The sequence below is a fragment of the Salmo trutta genome, unplaced genomic scaffold, assembly GCF_901001165.1.
Source record: "Salmo trutta unplaced genomic scaffold, fSalTru1.1, whole genome shotgun sequence".
NCBI classification, from domain to species: domain Eukaryota; kingdom Metazoa; phylum Chordata; class Actinopteri; order Salmoniformes; family Salmonidae; genus Salmo; species Salmo trutta.
This window is the reverse complement of record NW_021822266.1, coordinates 864627-883611: the sequence shown is the minus strand read 5'-3', so window position 1 is coordinate 883611 and position 18985 is coordinate 864627. Positions and strand designations below refer to the sequence as shown.

Sequence of the window (18985 nt, the reverse complement as noted above, 5' to 3'; positions counted from 1 at the left end):
CACACACACACACACACACACACACACACACACACACACACACACCTTTATTGGTTAAATCAATAGTCGTGTTGAGATATAAAATGGCCTATACATATATATTATATATATATATATATACTATAGCAGATATTATTAACATCCACCTGTTCTTTCACATGAAACAGTATGTGTTTATAATCTGTGTTGTAGGTGGCTGGCGGTGCGTCTGGAGTTTGTAGGGAACTGTACCGTAATGTTTCTCATATCTCTCTGTGTTGTAGATGGCTGGCGGTGCGTCTGGAGTTTGTAGGGAACTGTACCGTAATGTTTCTAATATCTCTCTGTGTTGTAGATGGCTGGCGGTGCGTCTGGAGTTTGTAGGGAACTGTACCGTAATGTTTCTAATATCTCTCTGTGTTGTAGGTGGCTGGCGGTGCGTCTGGAGTTTGTAGGGAACTGTACCGTAATGTTTCTAATATCTCTCTGTGTTGTAGATGGCTGGCGGTGCGTCTGGAGTTTGTAGGGAACTGTATCGTAATGTTTGCTGCTCTGTTTGCTGTGATGGCTAGAGAGAGCCTCAGCCCTGGGATCATGGGCCTGTCCATATCATATGCGCTACAGGTCAGTTGTGTGTGTGTGTGTGTGTTAGTGTTAGTGTGTGTTAGTGTTAGTGTGTGTGTGCGTGCGCGGACGGACGGACACTGGAACCGTAGGATGGTGTTTCATTACAAAAACGGAAGAGTTACTTTCATTCTTTGGTTTAGTTTCACAGCCAGTCGGGTCGGTTACCCCCCAAAAACAGGCATCTTCAGGTTGAAGATGAACCTTGTGTTTCTGGGAAACTCACCCCAGGTTGTTTAACCCTATCAGTCCTGAGACTCCAGCAAAAAATCATTCATCTCTTTCATTTATCTGCATATCCAGTCCTTCTATTCAGCCTCCCAATGAAGTGTTTTACCATTTTATATTCATGACAACCAGTAGAACACTAAACAAATTTGACATAAACAGTTGCATTCATGAGGTCCGTTGAAGCAAAAACCTGATACAAATATATACGAGTGCTGTAAGTACAGAAATGGTTTGCTCAGTGGGAAATTAATGTCCAATTAGTCAGTGACCACTGTGTGGAGTTTGTAGATGGTGACAGCAACTAGGTGAGCTTGTTACAGTATTATAGACACTATGACCTGGGATTTACTATGGTCTTCTATGTAGAATAACCCCTTACAGTATTATAGACACTATGACCTGGGATTTACTATGGTCTTCTATGTAGAATAACCCCTTACAGTATTATAGACACTATGACCTGGGATTTACTATGGTCTATGTAGAATAACCCCTTACAGTATTATAGACACTATGACCTGGGATTTACTATGGTCTTCTATGTAGAAGAACCCCTTACAGTATTATAGACACTATGACCTGGGATTTACTATGGTCTTCTATGTAGAAGAACCCCTTACAGTATTATAGACACTATGACCTGGGATTTACTATGGTCTTCTATGTAGAAGACCCCTTACAGTATTATAGACACTATGACCTGGGATTTACTATGGTCTTCTATGTAGAAGAACCCCTTACAGTATTATAGACACTATGACCTGGGATTTACTATGGTCTTCTATGTAGAAGAACCCCTTACAGTATTATAGACACTATGACCTGGGATTTACTATGGTCTTCTATGTAGAATAACCCCTTACAGTATTATAGACACTATGACCTGGGATTTACTATGATCTATGTAGAAGAAACCCTTACAGTATTATAGACACTATGACCTGGGATTTACTATGGTCTTCTATGTAGATTAACCCCTTACAGTATTATAGACACTATGTCCTGGGATTTACTATGATCTATGTAGAATAACCCTTACAGTATTATAGACACTATGTCCTGGGATTTACTATGGTCTTCTATGTAGAATAACCCCTTACAGTATTATAGACACTATGTCCTGGGATTTACTATGGTCTATGTAGAAAAACCCCTTACAGTATTATAGACACTATGACCTGGGATTTACTATGGTCTTCTATGTAGTCTTGTGTAGCTTGTGAGCGTTATAGAGCAGAACATGTTACATGTGTGAGTCTCAGCTGTTCATAGATGACATAGATAGCGTTTAATACTTTGTAGCTCAAACCATTCTGACTCTACATTTTCTCTCTCTCTCTGCCTCTTTCTCTCTCACTTTGCCTCTCTCTCTCTGTCTGTCTCTCTCTCTTTCTGTCTCTCTTTCTCTCTCTCTGTCTGTCTTTCTCTCTCTCTGTCTGTCTCTCTCTCTCTCTCTGCCTCCCCCTCTCTGCCTCCGTCTCTCTGTCTGTCTCCGTCTCTCTGCTTCTCTCTGTCTCTCTGTCCTGTAGCTGACGGCCTCTCTGACCTGGCTAGTGAGGATGTCTTCAGATCTGGAAACCAACATTGTGGCCGTGGAGAGAGTCAAGGAGTACGAAGACACAGAGAAAGAGGTACATGTGTTTGTGTTTGTGTTCTCATATAGACACTATGTCCTGGCATTTTACTATAGATTAACCCCTTACAGTATCTGTGTGTTTGTGTACTCATATACAACTCTGTAGGTAGGGCTGTGACGGGCATGGCATTTTGGAAGACTGTTATTGGTCAACCAAATGACCGTGGTCACTGTAATAACTGTTTGAATAGCAACCCCCCCCCCCCCCCCCACGGGAACTCTGTGTGTACACGGGAACTCTGTGTGTACACGGGAACTCTGTGTGTACACGGGAACTCTGTGTGTACACGGGAAGTCTGTGTGTACACGGGAACTCTGTGTGTACACGGGAAGTCTGTGTGTACACGGGAACTCTGTGTGTACACGGGTACTCTGTGTGTACACGGGAACTCTGTGTGTACACGGGAACTCTGTGTGTACACGGGAACTCTGTGTGTACACGGGAACTCTGTGTGTACACGGGTACTCTGTGTGTACACGGGTACTCTGTGTGTACACGGGTACTCTGTGCGTACACGGGAACTCTGTGCGTACACGGGAACTCTGTGCGTACACGGGAACTCTGTGTGTACACGGGAACTCTGTGTGTACACGGGTACTTTGTGTGTACACGGGTACTTTGTGTGTACACGGGAACTCTGTGTGTACACGGGAACTCTGTGTGTACACGGGTACTCTGTGTGTATATACCTCTATTTGTCCCCTCCCAGGCGGACTGGAGACATGACCAATCGTCTCTGCCTCCAGGCTGGCCCACAGCAGGCAACATAGACATCAGAGGGTTTGGTCTGCGATACAGAGAGGACCAGGAACTGGCCGTACGCAATATCACCGTAGCCATCCCCGGAGGAGAGAAGGTATGTGATGGAGGGGGGGACTGGGCTGTGTGACAGGAGGGTACGGGCTGTGTGACAGGAGGGTACGGGCTGTGTGACAGGAGGGTACGGGCTGTGTGACAGGAGGGTACGGGCTGTGTGACAGGAGGGACTGGGCTGTGTGACAGGAGGTACTGGGCTGTGTGACAGGAGGGACTGGGCTGTGTGACAGGAGGGACTGGGCTGTGTGACAGGAGGGTACGGGCTGTGTGACAGGAGGGACTGGGCTGTGTGACAGGAGGGTACGGGCTGTGTGACAGGAGGGTACGGGCTGTGTGACAGGAGGGATTGGGCTGTGTGACAGGAGGGTACGGGCTGTGTGACAGGAGGGTACGGGCTGTGTGACAGGAGGGTACGGGCTGTGTGACAGGAGGGATTGGGCTGTGTGACAGGAGGGTACGGGCTGTGTGACAGGAGGGATTGGGCTGTGTGACAGGAGGGTACGGGCTGTGTGACAGAGGGTACGGCTGTGTGACAGGAGGTACTGGGCTGTGTGACAGGAGGGTACGGGCTGTGTGACAGGAGGGTACGGGCTGTGTGACAGGAGGGTACGGGCTGTGTGACAGGAGGGTACGGGCTGTGTGACAGGAGGGTACGGGCTGTGTGACAGGAGGGACTGGGCTGTGTGACAGGAGGGTACGGGCTGTGTGACGGGAGGGTACGGGCTGTGTGACAGGAGGGTACGGGCTGTGTGACGGGAGGGTACGGGCTGTGTGACGGGAGGGTACGGGCTGTGTGACAGGAGGGATTGGGCTGTGTGACAGGAGGGTACGGGCTGTGTGACAGGAGGGTACGGGCTGTGTGACAGGAGGGACTGGGCTGTGTGACAGGAGGGTACGGGCTGTGTGACAGGAGGGACTGGGCTGTGTGACAGGAGGGATTGGGCGACGGCGGATTATGCTGGGTGACGGGGGATTAGGCTGCGTGACAGGGGGGTTTAGGCTGGGTGACGGGGGATTAGGCTGGGTGACGGGGATTAGGCTGGGTGACGGGGATTAGGCTGGGTGACGGGGATTAGGCTGGGTGACGGGGGATTAGGCTGGGTGGGGGGGATTAGGCTGGGTGACGGGGGATCAGGCTGGGTGACGGGGGGGGATTAGGCTGCGTGACGGGGATCAGGCTGGGTGACGGGGGGGGGATTAGGCTGCGTGACGGGGGATCAGGCTGGGTGACGGGGGGGGATTAGGCTGGGTGACGGGGTACAGGCTGGGTGAAGGGGGGGGATTAGGCTGGGTGACGGGGGATCAGGCTGGGTGACGGGGGATCAGGCTGGGTGACGGGGGGGATCAGGCTGGGTGACGGGGTACAGGCTGGGTGACGGGGATTAGGCTGGGTGACAGGGGATTAGGCGACGGGGAATTAGGCTGGGTGACGGGGGATTAGGCTGCGTGACGGGGGATTAGGCTGGGTGACGGGGGATTAGGCTGGGTGACGGGGGATTAGGCTGGGGTGACGGGGGATTAGGCTGGGTGACGGGGGATCAGGCTGGGTGATGGGGGATTAGGCTGCGTGACGGGGGATTAGGCTGCGTGACGGGGGATTAGGCGACGGGGGATTAGGCTGTGTAACAGGAGTGAACGTGTATAAATATGATCCATACTGTTGCAAAGTCCGAAACCAAGAGTTAGCTTGTTAGTTATAAATCGATGTCACACGAAGCAATCTGGACTCAAAATTGCCTACAACTTGGTTGCATTAGCTAGCTAACGTTCGCTAGTTTAGCTCTTTGCTAACGTGGTAAAACATGGTTGGCAGATAAACAATATTTTGGCTAGCTAGCTAATTTTCACAGCCAGCATTTGGTCTACATCGATGCTGTTACAATTACCAAACATTTGGATAAACAAATCATTTTGAAACCGTGATGTATGACAGGATTGGATGTTTAAATTTCAATTGCGTTTTAGTTGCTTGAGATGATGTCACTTGTAATTTTCATCAGAAATATGCGTCCAAATTGCTTCGTGACACGGGCTTTAACCATAAGGGGAAAAACGGTTGCATACCAGCCGCGGAGGGGGTTCATGGATGGATGCCATCGTTGTGAGCAAAATAACATTTTTCTAGCATGGATGCTTTGCTGTGGCTGTTGTTCTTCATCGGTGGCACTATCGTAGCTACTCTGCATGCCCAGCCTGTGTTAGCATGGTGGCTAAGTGTGACATGTTTTCCTATGAGAACTGTACACTGTCTTTGGTCATGACGGTCTTTCACTATTGTGTTCCAGGTGGGTATAGTAGGTCGTACAGGAGCAGGGAAGTCCTCTCTGACTCTAGGATTGTTCCGCATCATCGAGGCGTGTGAGGGAGAGATTCATATAGATGGAGTTAACATCGCTACGCTGGGTCTACATGAACTCCGCTCCAGGATCACCATCATACCACAGGTACACACCCACGGCCCATGCAGACACACTCAAACTAACCCACACTCTTCTGGATACATGCTATATTTAAAATATCTTTATTTTTTCCTCTCCCTCCCTCCTTTCCCTCTCTCCCCCTTCTCTCTCCCCCCCTCCCCCTTCTCTCTCCCCCCTCCCCTTCCTCCTTTCCCCTCTCCCCCTTCTCTCTCCCTCCCTCCCTCCCCCCCCCCCTCTCTCCCCTCCCTCCTATCCCTCTCTCCTCCTCTCTCTCACGGCTCCCCCCCCCCTCTCTCTCCCTCCCCCCTCCAGGACCCAGTGTTGTTCTCTGGGTCTCTGAGGATGAATCTGGACCCCTTCGATGGCTACTCTGATGAGGAGGTGTGGAGAGCCCTGGAGCTCTCCCATCTCAAGAGCTTTGTGTCGGGCCTGCCTGACAAACTCAACCACGAGTGTTCAGAGGGGGGAGAGAACCTCAGGTACACAAGGCTACATAGAATTACATACACACACAGCTTCTGGTTTGCTCTCTTGTCCTTCTCTCCTTCCCTCTCTCCTCCTCTCCTTACCTCTCTCCTCCTCTCCTTACCTCTCTCCTTCTCTCCTTACCTCTCTCCTCCTCTCCTTACCTCTCTCTCCTTCTCTCCTTCCCTCTCTCCTCCTCTCCTTACCTCTCTCCTTCTCTCCTTACCTCTCTCCTCCTCTCCTTACCCCTCTCCTTACCTCTCTCCTTCTCTCCTTACCTCTCTCCTCTCTCCTCTCTCCTTACCTCTCTCCTTCTCTCCTTACCTCTCTCCTTCTCTCCTTACCTCTCTCTCCTCCTCTCCTTACCTCTCTCCTTACCTCTCTCCTTCTCTCCTTACCTCTCTCCTCTCTCCTTACCTCTCTCCTTCTCTCCTTACCTCTCTCCTCCTCTCCTTACCTCTCTCCTCCTCTCCTTACCTCTCTCCTCCTCTCCTTACCTCTCTCCTCCTCTTCTTACCTCTCTCCTCCTCTCCTTACCTCTCTCCTCCTCTCCTTACCTCTCTCCTCCTCTTCTTACCTCTCTCCTCCTCTCCTTACCTCTCTCCTCCTCTCCTTACCTCTCTCCTCTCTCCTTACCTCTCTCCTTCTCTCCTTACCTCTCTCCTCCTCTTCTTACCTCTCTCCTCCTCTCCTTACCTCTCTCCTCCTCTCCTTACCTCTCTCCTCTCTCCTTACCTCTCTCCTTCTCTCCTTACCTCTCTCCTTCTCTCCTTACCTCTCTCCTTACCTCTCTCCTCCTCTTCTTACCTCTCTCCTCCTCTCCTTACCTCTCTCCTCTCTCCTTACCTCTCTCCTTCTCTCCTTACCTCTCTCCTCCTCTCCTTCTCTTCTTACCTCTCTCTCTCATTAACATCTCTCCTCTCTCCAGTCTGGGTCAGCGCCAGCTGGTGTGTCTGGCCCGAGCCCTCCTGAGAAAGACCAAGATCCTGGTTCTGGATGAGGCCACGGCTGCTGTGGACCTGGAGACAGACAACCTGATCCAGTCCACCATCAGAACCCAGTTTGATGACTGTACTGTCCTGACCATCGCACACAGACTCAATACTATCATGGACTACACCAGGTAATATACACACAGACTCAGTACTATCATGGACTACACCAGGTAATATACACACAGACTCAGTACTATCATGGACTACACCAGGTAATATACACACAGACTCAGTACTGTCATGGACTACACCAGGTAATATACACACAGACTCAATACTATCATGGACTACACCAGGTAATATACACACAGACTCAGTACTATCATGGACTACACCAGGTAATATACACACAGACTCAGTACTATCATGGACTACACCAGGTAATATACACACAGACTCAGTACTATCATGGACTACACCAGGTAATATACACACAGACTCAGTACTATCATGGACTACACCAGGTAATATACACACAGACTCAATACTATCATGGACTACACCAGGTAATATACACACAGACTCAGTACTATCATGGACTACACCAGGTAATATACACACAGACTCAGTACTATCATGGACTACACCAGGTAATATACACACAGACTCAGTACTATCATGGACTACACCAGGTAATATACACATAGACTCAGTACTATCATGGACTACACCAGGTAATATACACACAGACTCAATACTATCATGGACTACACCAGGTAATATACACAGACTCAGTACTATCATGGACTACACCAGGTAATATACACACAGACTCAGTACTATCATGGACTACACCAGGTAATATACACACAGACTCAATACTATCATGGACTACACCAGGTAATATACACACAGACTCAATACTATCATGGACTACACCAGGTAATATACACACAGACTCAATACTATCATGGACTACACCAGGTAATATACACACAGACTCAGTACTATCATGGACTACACCAGGTAATATACACACAGACTCAATACTATCATGGACTACACCAGGTAATATACACACAGACTCAATACTATCATGGACTACACCAGGTAATATACACACAGACTCAGTACTATCATGGACTACACCAGGTAATATACACACAGACTCAATACTATCATGGACTACACCAGGTAATATACACACAGACTCAGTACTATCATGGACTACACCAGGTAATATATGAAAACACACACACCTGCTCTTTCTCTCTCATCTCTCTCTCATCTCTCTCTCTCCTCCTCCCTTCAGAGTGCTGGTCCTGGATAAAGGGGAGATGGCAGAGTTTGACTCTCCCTCCACTCTCATCACCAAGAGAGGAATCTTCTACAAGATGGCTAAAGACTCTGGACTGGTCTGAGGGGCAAACGGGAGAGGACTGGCGCTTAAAGATGACATCCCTCCTTACAGAGAACTCCTCCTCCAACCCCCTCTTCCTCTCCTCCGACCAGGAGGCTGTGCAGGATAGAGGTAGTAGAGAGAGAGGGAGAGAGAGGAGATTTCTAAGGATTTCAATGTTTCTGACTGATAAGTCTGTGTAAATTATGGGAGCACTCTACCTCCACTCCTCTCTCCCTCCCTCCATCCCTCCCTCCATCCCTCCCTCTACTTCTCCTGCCCCTCCACTCTCTACTACAGAATATGTAAAGGATTCACTCCACTGAACCTGATGCTGCTGCTTCTCCAGGACAAATCCCTTCCAACAACTCTTACTGCTGTTACTCCACCATCCCTCCCTCCCTTAACTAAAGACTTCTCCAGGACAAATCCCTTCCAACAACTCTTACTGCTGTTACTCCTCCATCCCTCCCTCCCTTAACTAAAGACTTCTCCAGGACAAATCCCTTCCAACAACTCTTACTGCTGTTACTCCTCCATCCCTCCCTCCCTTAACTAAAGACTTCTCCAGGACAAATCCCTTCCAACAACTCTTACTGCTGTTACTCCACCATCCCTCCCTCCCTTAACTAAAGACTTCTCCAGGACAAATCCCTTCCAACAACTCTTACTGCTGTTACTCCTCCATCCCTCCCTCCCTTAACTAAAGACTTCTCCAGGACAAATCCCTTCCAACAACTCTTACTGCTGTTACTCCTCCATCCCTCCCTCCCTTAACTAAAGACTTCTCCAGGACAAATCCCTTCCAATAACTCTTACTGCTGTTACTCCTCCATCCCTCCCTTAACTAAAGACTTCTCCAGGACAAATCCCTTCCAACAACTCTTACTGCTGTTACTCCTCCATCCCTCCTCCCTTAACTAAAGACTTCTCCAGGACAAATCCCTTCCAATAACTCTTACTGCTGTTACTCCTCCCTCCATCCCTCCCTTAACTAAAGACTTCTCCAGGACAAATCCCTTCCAACAACTCTTACTGCTGTTACTCCTCCATCCCTCCCTCCCTTAACTAAAGACTTCTCCAGGACAAATCCCTTCCAACAACTCTTACTGCTGTTACTCCTCCATCCCTCCCTCCCTTAACTAAAGACTTCTCCAGGACAATCCCTTCCAACAACTCTTACTGCTGTTACTCCTCCATCCCTCCCTCCCTTAACTAAAGACTTCTCCAGGACAAATCCCTTCCAACAACTCTTACTGCTGTTACTCCTCCATCCCTCCTCCCTTAACTAAAGACTTCTCCAGGACAAATCCCTTCCAACAACTCTTACTGCTGTTACTCCTCCATCCCTCCCTCCCTTAACTAAAGACTTCTCCAGGACAAATCCCTTCCAACAACTCTTACTGCTGTTACTCCTCCATCCCTCCCTCCCTTAACTAAAGACTTCTCCAGGACAAATCCCTTCCAACAACTCTTACTGCTGTTACTCCTCCATCTATCCCTCCCTTAACTAAAGACTTCTCCAGGACAAATCCCTTCCAACAACTCTTACTGCTTCTCCCAAACTCTGTTTGTTCAACTCTCCTTTAAACGGGTGTCTGGATTCTTGCAGAATTTGTCCGCTCCGGTTTGCCGTTGTGGGAAGTCAGAAGTTCAGTCAGAAGGCCATCTGATCTGCTCTCCTCTCTCAAACAGACTCAGAATACCACCTAGGATTTTTTTTAAATGTTTTATTCTAAATGGGCATTTTGTGCTTTTGAAAGTGTACTCTGTTAAGAGACTATAAAAGAGTCCTTTTTGTTTTGTCTCTGCCCCAGATTGCCTTTATTGCCATCAGAGGAAAGAATCAGAATATTCTAATTTGTTCTATCCAATGTAACCGGAATGTTCTGATCTTTTCTCTCCAATAGAACCGGGTGGACTAGGTTGAATATTTATTTGACAGACAGTGCAATGTTATCCCCACAGGGAGTGAGTGAATGGATATCTGTCCAATCACAGACGTCGGCTGGAGAAACCTGTCCCATCAGTCAGATCCCGCCCCCCTCTACGTTGAGTAGTGGTAAAGAGAGGGAGGTCACCCACCCTTGACCTCTGCCTGGGTGACCTTTGACCCTTGACCTCCCAGACGCTGCTTTCCATAGTGCCACACCTCAAACAGCATCCTACACTACAATTCTCTTGACCCAAGCCCTGTGTGGCAGTCTGTTGTCTGTAACCTGTAACTAGTCTAGGGAGAGACATGTTGTCTGTAACCTGTAACTAGTCTAGGGAGAGACATGTTGTCTGTAACCTGTAACTAGTCTAGGGAGAGACATGTTGTCTGTAACCTGTAACTAGTCTAGGGAGAGACATGTTGTCTGTAACCTGTAACTAGTCTAGGGAGAGACATGTTGTCTGTAACCTGTAACTAGTCTAGGGAGAGACATGTTGTCTGTAACCTGTAACTAGTCTAGGGAGAGACATGTTGTCTGTAACCTGTAACTAGTCTAGGGAGAGACATGTTGTCTGTAACCTGTAACTAGTCTAGGGAGAGACATGTTGTCTGTAACCTGTAACTAGTCTAGGGAGAGACATGTTGTCTGTAACCTGTAACTAGCCTAGGGAGAGACATGTTGTCTGTAACCTGTAACTAGTCTAGGGAGAGACATGTTGTCTGTAACCTGTAACTAGTCTAGGGAGAGACATGTTGTCTGTAACCTGTAACTAGTCTAGGGAGAGACATGTTGTCTGTAACTAGTCTAGGGAGAGACATGTTGTCTGTAACTAGTCTAGGGAGAGACATGTTGTCTGTAACCTGTAACTAGTCTAGGGAGAGACATGTTGTCTGTAACTAGTCTAGGGAGAGACATGTTGTCTGTAACCTGTAACTAGTCTAGGGAGAGACATGTTGTCTGTAACTAGTCTAGGGAGAGACATGTTGTCTGTAACCTGTAACTAGTCTAGGGAGAGACATGTTGTCTGTAACCTGTAACTAGTCTAGGGAGAGACATGTTGTCTGTAACTAGTCTAGGGAGAGACATGTTGTCTGTAACCTGTAACTAGTCTAGGGAGAGACATGTTGTCTGTAACCTGTAACTAGTCTAGGGAGAGACATGTTGTCTGTAACCTGTAACTAGCCTAGGGAGAGACATGTTGTCTGTAACCTGTAACTAGTCTAGGGAGAGACATGTTGTCTGTAACCTGTAACTAGTCTAGGGAGAGACATGTTGTCTGTAACTAGTCTAGGGAGAGACATGTTGTCTGTAACTAGTCTAGGGAGAGACATGTTGTCTGTAACCTGTAACTAGTCTAGGGAGAGACATGTTGTCTGTAACCTGTAACTAGTCTAGGGAGAGACATGTTGTCTGTAACTAGTCTAGGGAGAGACATGTTGTCTGTAACTAGTCTAGGGAGAGACATGTTGTCTGTAACCTGTAACTAGCCTAGGGAGAGACATGTTGTCTGTAACTAGTCTAGGGAGAGACATGTTGTCTGTAACTAGTCTAGGGAGAGACATGTTGTCTGTAACCTGTAACTAGTCTAGGGAGAGACATGTTGTCTGTAACCTGTAACTAGTCTAGGGAGAGACATGTTGTCTGTAACCTGTAACTAGTCTAGGGAGAGACATGTTGTCTGTAACTAGTCTAGGGAGAGACATGTCTGTAACTAGTCTAGGGAGAGACATGTTGTCTGTAACTAGTCTAGGGAGAGACATGTCTGTAACTAGTCTAGGGAGAGACATGTTGTCTGTAACTAGTCTAGGGAGAGACATGTTGTTTGTAACCTGTAACTAGTCTAGGGAGAGACATGTTGTCTGTAACTAGTCTAGGGAGAGACATGTTGTCTGTAACTAGTCTAGGGAGAGACATGTTGTCTGTAACTAGTCTAGGGAGAGACATGTTGTTTGTAACCTGTAACTAGTCTAGGGAGAGGACATGTTGTCCTGTAACCTGTAACTAGTCTAGGGAGAGAAGAGACATGTTGGTCTGTAACCTGTAAAACTAGTCTAGGGACGCAGAGAGACAAGTTGTTCTGTACCCTTGTAAACTAGTCTAGGGAGAAGACATGTTGTCTGTAACCTGTAACTAGTCTAGGGAGCGACATGTTGTCTGTAACCTGTAACTAGTCTAGGGAAGAGACATGTGTGTCTGTACCTGTAACTAGTCTAGGGAAGAGACATGTTGTTCCTGGAAAAACTAGTCTAGGGGATGAGACATGTTGTCCTGTTAACCTGTACTAGTCTAGGAAGGACATGTTTGTCTGTACCTGTAACTAGTCTAGTGAGAGGACATGATGTCTGTAAACCGTGTAACTAGTCTAGGGAGAGACATGATGTCTGTAACTAGGTCTAGGTGAGAGACATGTTGTCTGTTAACTAGTCTAGGGAGAAGACATGTGTCATGTAAACCTGTAACTAGTCTAGGGGAGAGGACATGTTGTCTGTAACCTGTTAACTAGTCTAGGGAGAGACATGTTGTTTGTAACCTGTAACTAGTCTAGGGAGAGACATGTTGTCTGTAACCTGTAACTAGTCTAGGGAGAGACATGTTGTCTGTAACCTGTAACTAGTCTAGGGAGAGACATGTTGTCTGTAACCTGTAACTAGTCTAGGGAGAGACATGTTGTCTGTAACCTGTAACTAGTCTAGGGAGAGACATGTTGTCTGTAACCTGTAACTAGTCTAGGGAGAGACATGTTGTCTGTAACTAGTCTAGGGAGAGACATGTTGTCTGTAACTAGTCTAGGGAGAGACATGTTGTCTGTAACTAGTCTAGGGAGAGACATGTTGTCTGTAACCTGTAACTAGTCTAGGGAGAGACATGTTGTCTGTAACCTGTAACTAGTCTAGGGAGAGACATGTTGTCTGTAACCTGTAACTAGTCTAGGGAGAGACATGTTGTCTGTAACCTGTAACTAGTCTAGGGAGAGACATGTTGTCTGTAACCTGTAACTAGTCTAGGGAGAGACATGTTGTCTGTAACTAGTTAGGGAGAGACATGTTGTCTGTAACTAGTCTAGGGAGAGACATGTTGTCTGTAACTAGTCTAGGGAGAGACATGTTGTCTGTAACTAGTCTAGGGAGAGACATGTTGTCTGTAACCTGTACTAGTCTAGGGAGAGACATGTTGTCTGTAACCTGTAACTAGTCTAGGGAGAGACATGTTGTCTGTAACCTGTAACTAGTCTAGGGAGAGACATGTTGTCTGTAACTAGTCTAGTGAGAGACATGTTGTCTGTAACCTGTAACTAGTCTAGGGAGAGACATGTTGTCTGTAACTAGTCTAGGGAGAGACATGTTGTCTGTAACCTGTAACTAGTCTAGGGAGAGACATGTTGTCTGTAACTAGTCTAGGGAGAGACATGTTGTCTGTAACTAGTCTAGGGAGAGACATGTTGTCTGTAACCTGTAACTAGTCTAGGGAGAGACATGTTGTCTGTAACCTGTAACTAGTCTAGGGAGAGACATGTTGTCTGTAACTAGTCTAGGGAGAGACATGTTGTCTGTAACCTGTAAACTAGTCTAGGGAGAGACATGTTGTCTGTAACCTGTAACTAGCCTAGGGAGGAGACATGTTGTCTGTAACCTGTACTAGTCTAGGGAGGAGACATGTTGTCTGTAACTAGTCTGGGAGAGACATGTTGTCTGTAACTAGTCTAGGGAGAGACATGTTGTCTGTAACCTGTAACTAGCCTAGGGAGAGACATGTTGTCTGTAACTAGTCTAGGGAGAGACATGTTGTCTGTAACTAGTCTAGGGAGAGGACATGTTGTCTGTAACCTGTAACTAGTCTAGGGAGAGACATTGTGTCTGTAACCTGTAACTAGTCTAGGGAGAGACATGTTGTCTGTAACCTGTAACTAGTCTAGGGAGAGACATGTTGTCTGTAACTAGTCTAGGGAGAGAACATGTTGTCTGTAACCTGTAACTAGTCTAGGGAGGAGACATGTTGTCTGTAACTGTAACTAGTCTAGGGAGAGACATGTTGTCTGTAACCTGTAACTAGTCTAGGGAGAGACATGATGTCTGTAACCTGTAACTAGTCTAGGGAGAGACATGTTGTCTGTAACCTGTAACTAGTCTAGGGAGAGACATGTTGTCTGTAACCTGTAACTAGTCTAGGGAGAGACATGTTGTCTGTAACCTGTAACTAGTCTAGGGAGAGACATGTTGTCTGTAACCTGTAACTAGTCTAGGGAGAGACATGTTGTCTGTAACCTGTAACTAGTCTAGGGAGAGACATGTTGTCTGTAACTAGTCTAGGGAGAGACATGTTGTCTGTAACCTGTAACTAGTCTAGGGAGAGACCTGGCTGGCTTTAAACCTGCTTTATTTAAATGAATGTAATACACATTGTTATATCCTTCTTGTAAATCCCAAATGGCACCCTATTCCCTACATAGTGCACTACATTTGACCAGGTCCCATAGTGCTCTGTTCAAAAGTAGTGCGCTTTATAGGGAATAGGCTGCCATTTGGGCCAAATATAGGATAATTTGACTGTAGCCTTCTGCGTTCAGCAGAGACCACTTTTTCCTTGTTGGCACTTTATCTGTTGGTTAGTAGGTGTTATTATATTATTGAACCTCTGGAGCCATATGCTATTGGGTTAGTCAGGCTGATCAGCAAGTCTCAATAAGGTGTTGGTTAGTCAGGCTGATCAGCAAGTCTCAATAAGGTGTTGGGTTAGTCAGGCTGATCAGCAAGTGTCAATAAGGTGTTGGGTTAGTCAGGCTGATCAGCAAGTCTCAATAAGGTGTTGGGTTAGTCAGGCTGATCAACAAGTCTCAATAAGGTGTTGGGTTAGTCAGGCTGATCAGCAAGTGTCAATAAGGTGTTGGGATCAACAAGTCTCAATAAGGTGTTGAGTTAGTCAGGCTGATCAGCAAGTCTCAATAAGGTGTTGGGATCAACAAGTCTCAATAAGGTGTTGGGTTAGTCAGGCTGATCAGCAAGTCTCAATAAGGTGTTGGGTTAGTCAGGCTGATCAGCAAGTCTCAATAAGGTGTTGGGATCAACAAGTCTCAATAAGGTGTTGGGTTAGTCAGGCTGATCAACAAGTCTCAATAAGGTGTTGGGTTAGTCAGGCTGATCAGCAAGTCTCAATAAGGTGTTGGGTTAGTCAGGCTGATCAGCAAGTCTCAATAAGGTGTTGGGTTAGTCAGGCTGATCAGCAAGTCTCAATAAGGTGTTGGGTTAGTCAGGCTGATCAACGAGTCTCATTAAGGTGTTGGGTTAGTCAGGCTGATCAACAAGTCTCAATAAGGTGTTGGGTTAGTCAGACTGATCAGCAAGTCTCAATAAGGTGTTGGTTAGTCAGGCTGATCAGCAAGTCTCAATAAGGTGTTGGGTTAGTCAGGCTGATCAACAAGTCTCAATAAGGTGTTGGGTTAGTCAGGCTGATCAGCAAGTCTCAATAAGGTGTTGGGTTAGTCAGACTGATCAGCAAGTCTCAATAAGGTGTTGGGTTAGTCAGACTGATCAGCAAGTCTCAATAAGGTGTTGGGTTAGTCAGACTGATCAGCAAGTCTCAATAAGGTGTTGGGTTAGTCAGACTGATCAGCAAGTCTCAATAAGGTGTTTAGTTAGTCAGGCTGATCAACAAGTCTCAATAAGGTGTTGGGTTAGTCAGGCTGATCAGCAGGACTCAATAAGGTGTTTGGTTAGTCAGGCTGATCAGCAAGTCTCAATAAGGTGTTGGGTTAGTCAGGCTGATCAGCAGGACTCAATAAGCTGTTGGGTTAGTCAGGCTGATCAGCAAGTCTCAATAAGGTGTTGGGTTAGTCAGGCTGATCAGCAAGTCTCAATAAGGTGTTGGGTTAGTCAGACTGATCAGCAAGTCTCAATAAGGTGTTGGGTTAGTCAGGCTGATCAGCAAGTCTCAAGCCTCAAACACCTTAGTAATATATTCTGTCCATGGACTCATGTTACTCATTTTCACTGGGGTCTGCGTCCCAAATATCAACTCATTCTACATTTGACCAGGGCCCATATGGGGGATAGGAAGTCATTAATGACCAGGGCCCATATGGGGGAATAGGAAGTCATTAATGACCAGGGCCCATATGGGGGAATAGGGTCCCATTAGGGATGCATCTTTTCACTGGGACATCCAGGGACTACAGCAGGTGTGTTCTCAGAAGGTGAAGCTTTTCACTGGGACATCCAGGGAATACAGCAGGTGTGTTCTACTGTTGCTTTCCTGTGGCGTTACCTCTTTATTTTAGCCTTGGTGGGGTTTATTTTATGTAAATCAAGGAGACGTGCTTTTGATTTGTCTGTTGAGTGTAAGGGCTTGTCCCAAATGTCACCCTATTCCCTATGTAGTGCGCTACCCTATTCCCCATGTAGTGCGCTACTATGGGCCCTATTCCCCATGTAGTGCGCTACTATGGGCCCTATTCCCTATGTAGTGCGCTAGTATGGGCCCTATTCCCCATGTAGTGCGCTAGTATGGGCCCTATTCCCTATGTAGTGCGCTACTATGGGCCCTATTCCCCATGTAGTGCGCTAGTATGGGCCCTATTCCCTATGTAGTGCGCTACTATGGGCCCTATTCCCCATGTAGTGCGCTACTATGGGCCCTATTCCCCATGTAGTGCGCTAGTATGGGCCCTATTCCCCATGTAGTGCGCTAGTATGGGCCCTATTCCCTATGTAGTGCGCTACCATGGGCCCTATTCCCTATGTAGTGCGCTACTATGGGCCCTATTCCCTATGTAGTGCGCTACTATGGGCCCTATTCCCTATGTAGTGCGCTACTATGGACCCTATTCCCTATGTAGTGCGCTACTATGGGCCCTATTCCCTATGTAGTGCGCTACTATGGGCCCTATTCCCTATGTAGTGCACTACTATGGGCCCTATTCCCTATGTAGTGCGCTACTATGGGCCCTATTCCCTATGTAGTGCGCTACTATGGGCCCTATTCCCTATGTAGTGCGCTACTATGGGCCCTATTCCCTATGTAGTGCACTATAATTGGAATAAGGTGCCATTAGGGAGACAAGCCATCTCAGAACATACGCTGTTAAACCATTGAGTACATAACTGTGCTGTTACATATTTATATAATTTGTAAGTATGCATATTATAATTATTTTATATTTGTATACATGCACTAGTTTTTAAGTGTGCATTTTTTCGGGACATGAATCAAACTGACATGTAAAAAAGTTGAAAAAAATAAAGTACTTTTTTTGTTAACCTGTCTCTGTTTGTCTGGTTAGGTCTGTTTGTTTGTTGGTTTGGTCTGTTTGTCTGGTCTGTCTGTTTGTCTGTCAGTACGCAGCTTTTTAACACAGATTGAATCATGTCCAGTACGCAGCTTTATAACACAGATTGAATCCTGTCCAGTACGCAGCTTTATAACACAGATTGAATCCTGTCCAGTACGCAGCTTTATAACACAGATTGAATCCTGTCCAGTACGCAGCTTTATAACACAGATTGAATCCTGTCCAGTACGCAGCTTTATAACACAGTGTAACGCCTGTCGTCGGAAGAAGACCAAGGTGCAGCGGAGTTAGTGTTCATAATTTAATTCAGAAAGAACACTATATAACTACAAAACAAGAAACAACCGACAGCTAAACAGTACTGACAGCTAACACACTGAACAGAAACAGAAACAATTACCCACAAACCCCAACGGAAAAACATGCACTTATGTGTGACTCCCAATCAACAGCAACGAACTACAGCTGTGCCTGATTTGGGAGCCACACACGGCCCAAAACAAAGAAATACAAACACATAGAAACAAAACATAGAACGCCCACCCAATGTAACACCCTGGCCTAACCAAAATAAAGAACAAAAAACCCCTCTCTATGGCCAGGGCGTTACACACAGATTGAATCCTGTCCAGTACGCAGCTTTATAACACAGATTGAATCCTGTCCAGTACGCAGCTGGACAGGAGAGAAAGAATACAAGAGAAGGAACAGGTTTGTGTAACGAAACAGCCCAGGATCAGATTAGCCTTTACCAGCTCTGTGTGTAATGAAACAGCCCAGGATCAGATTAGCTTTTACCAGCTCTGTGTGTAACGAAAACAGCCCAGGATCAGATTAGCCTTTACCAGCTCTGTGTGTAATGAAACAGCCCAGGATCAGATTAGCTTTTACCAGCTCTGTGTGTAACGAAAACAGCCCAGGATCAGATTAGCCTTTACCAGCTCTGTGTGTAACGAAACAGCCCAGGATCAGATTAGCCTTTACCAGCTCTGTGTGTAACGAAACAGCCCAGGATCAGATTAGCCTTTACCAGCTCTGTGTGTAATGAAACAACCCAGGATCAGATTAGCCTTTACCAGCTCTGTGTGTAACGAAACAGCCCAGGATCAGATTAGCCTTTACCAGCTCTGTGTGTAATGAAACAGCCCAGGATCTGATTAGCCTTTACCAGCTCTGTGTGCTTTAGTGTTTTGTGTTGAACGTGCCACAAGGCATAAAGAAATCAGCAGATTATCATGTGTTTGAGACCAATGTTAAATG

At 46.6% G+C, this 18985-nt stretch overlaps 1 protein-coding gene and 2 long non-coding RNA genes across 4 annotated transcripts; all 3 read left to right on the top strand.

Moving 5' to 3' along the window:
• The first annotated feature begins 158 nt into the window (after window positions 1-158).
• On the top strand, window positions 159-9620 carry LOC115181493 (multidrug resistance-associated protein 1-like). Its single transcript, XM_029743407.1, has 9 exons — window positions 159-166; window positions 264-303; window positions 406-603; window positions 2364-2465; window positions 3181-3327; window positions 5573-5731; window positions 6020-6186; window positions 7101-7295; window positions 8420-9620. Exons 1-9 carry the CDS (start codon window positions 159-161, stop codon window positions 8526-8528), a joined length of 1125 nt encoding a protein of 374 aa, XP_029599267.1. The 3' UTR covers window positions 8529-9620.
• A 5116-nt stretch (window positions 9621-14736) lies between these two features.
• On the top strand, window positions 14737-15852 carry LOC115181482 (uncharacterized). 2 transcript variants are annotated; one of them, XR_003873454.1, is made up of 2 exons: window positions 14737-15243; window positions 15415-15852. It is a non-coding gene; the product is annotated as an uncharacterized LOC115181482 (long non-coding RNA). The 2 variants fall into 2 exon arrangements; XR_003873453.1 differs by having other exon boundaries at window positions 15322-15852.
• A 72-nt stretch (window positions 15853-15924) lies between these two features.
• LOC115181484 (uncharacterized) lies at window positions 15925-16346 on the top strand. Its single transcript, XR_003873456.1, has 2 exons — window positions 15925-16142; window positions 16260-16346. It is a non-coding gene; the product is annotated as an uncharacterized LOC115181484 (long non-coding RNA).
• Window positions 16347-18985: the final 2639 nt, after the last annotated feature.

Coding starts and splice junctions, on each gene's coding strand:
- LOC115181493 (XM_029743407.1), top strand. Junction 2,466..3,180: donor ACGAAGACACAGAGAAAGAG/GTACATGTGTTT, acceptor GTCCCCTCCCAG/GCGGACTGGAGACATGACCA. Junction 5,732..6,019: donor GGATCACCATCATACCACAG/GTACACACCCAC, acceptor TCCCCCCTCCAG/GACCCAGTGTTGTTCTCTGG.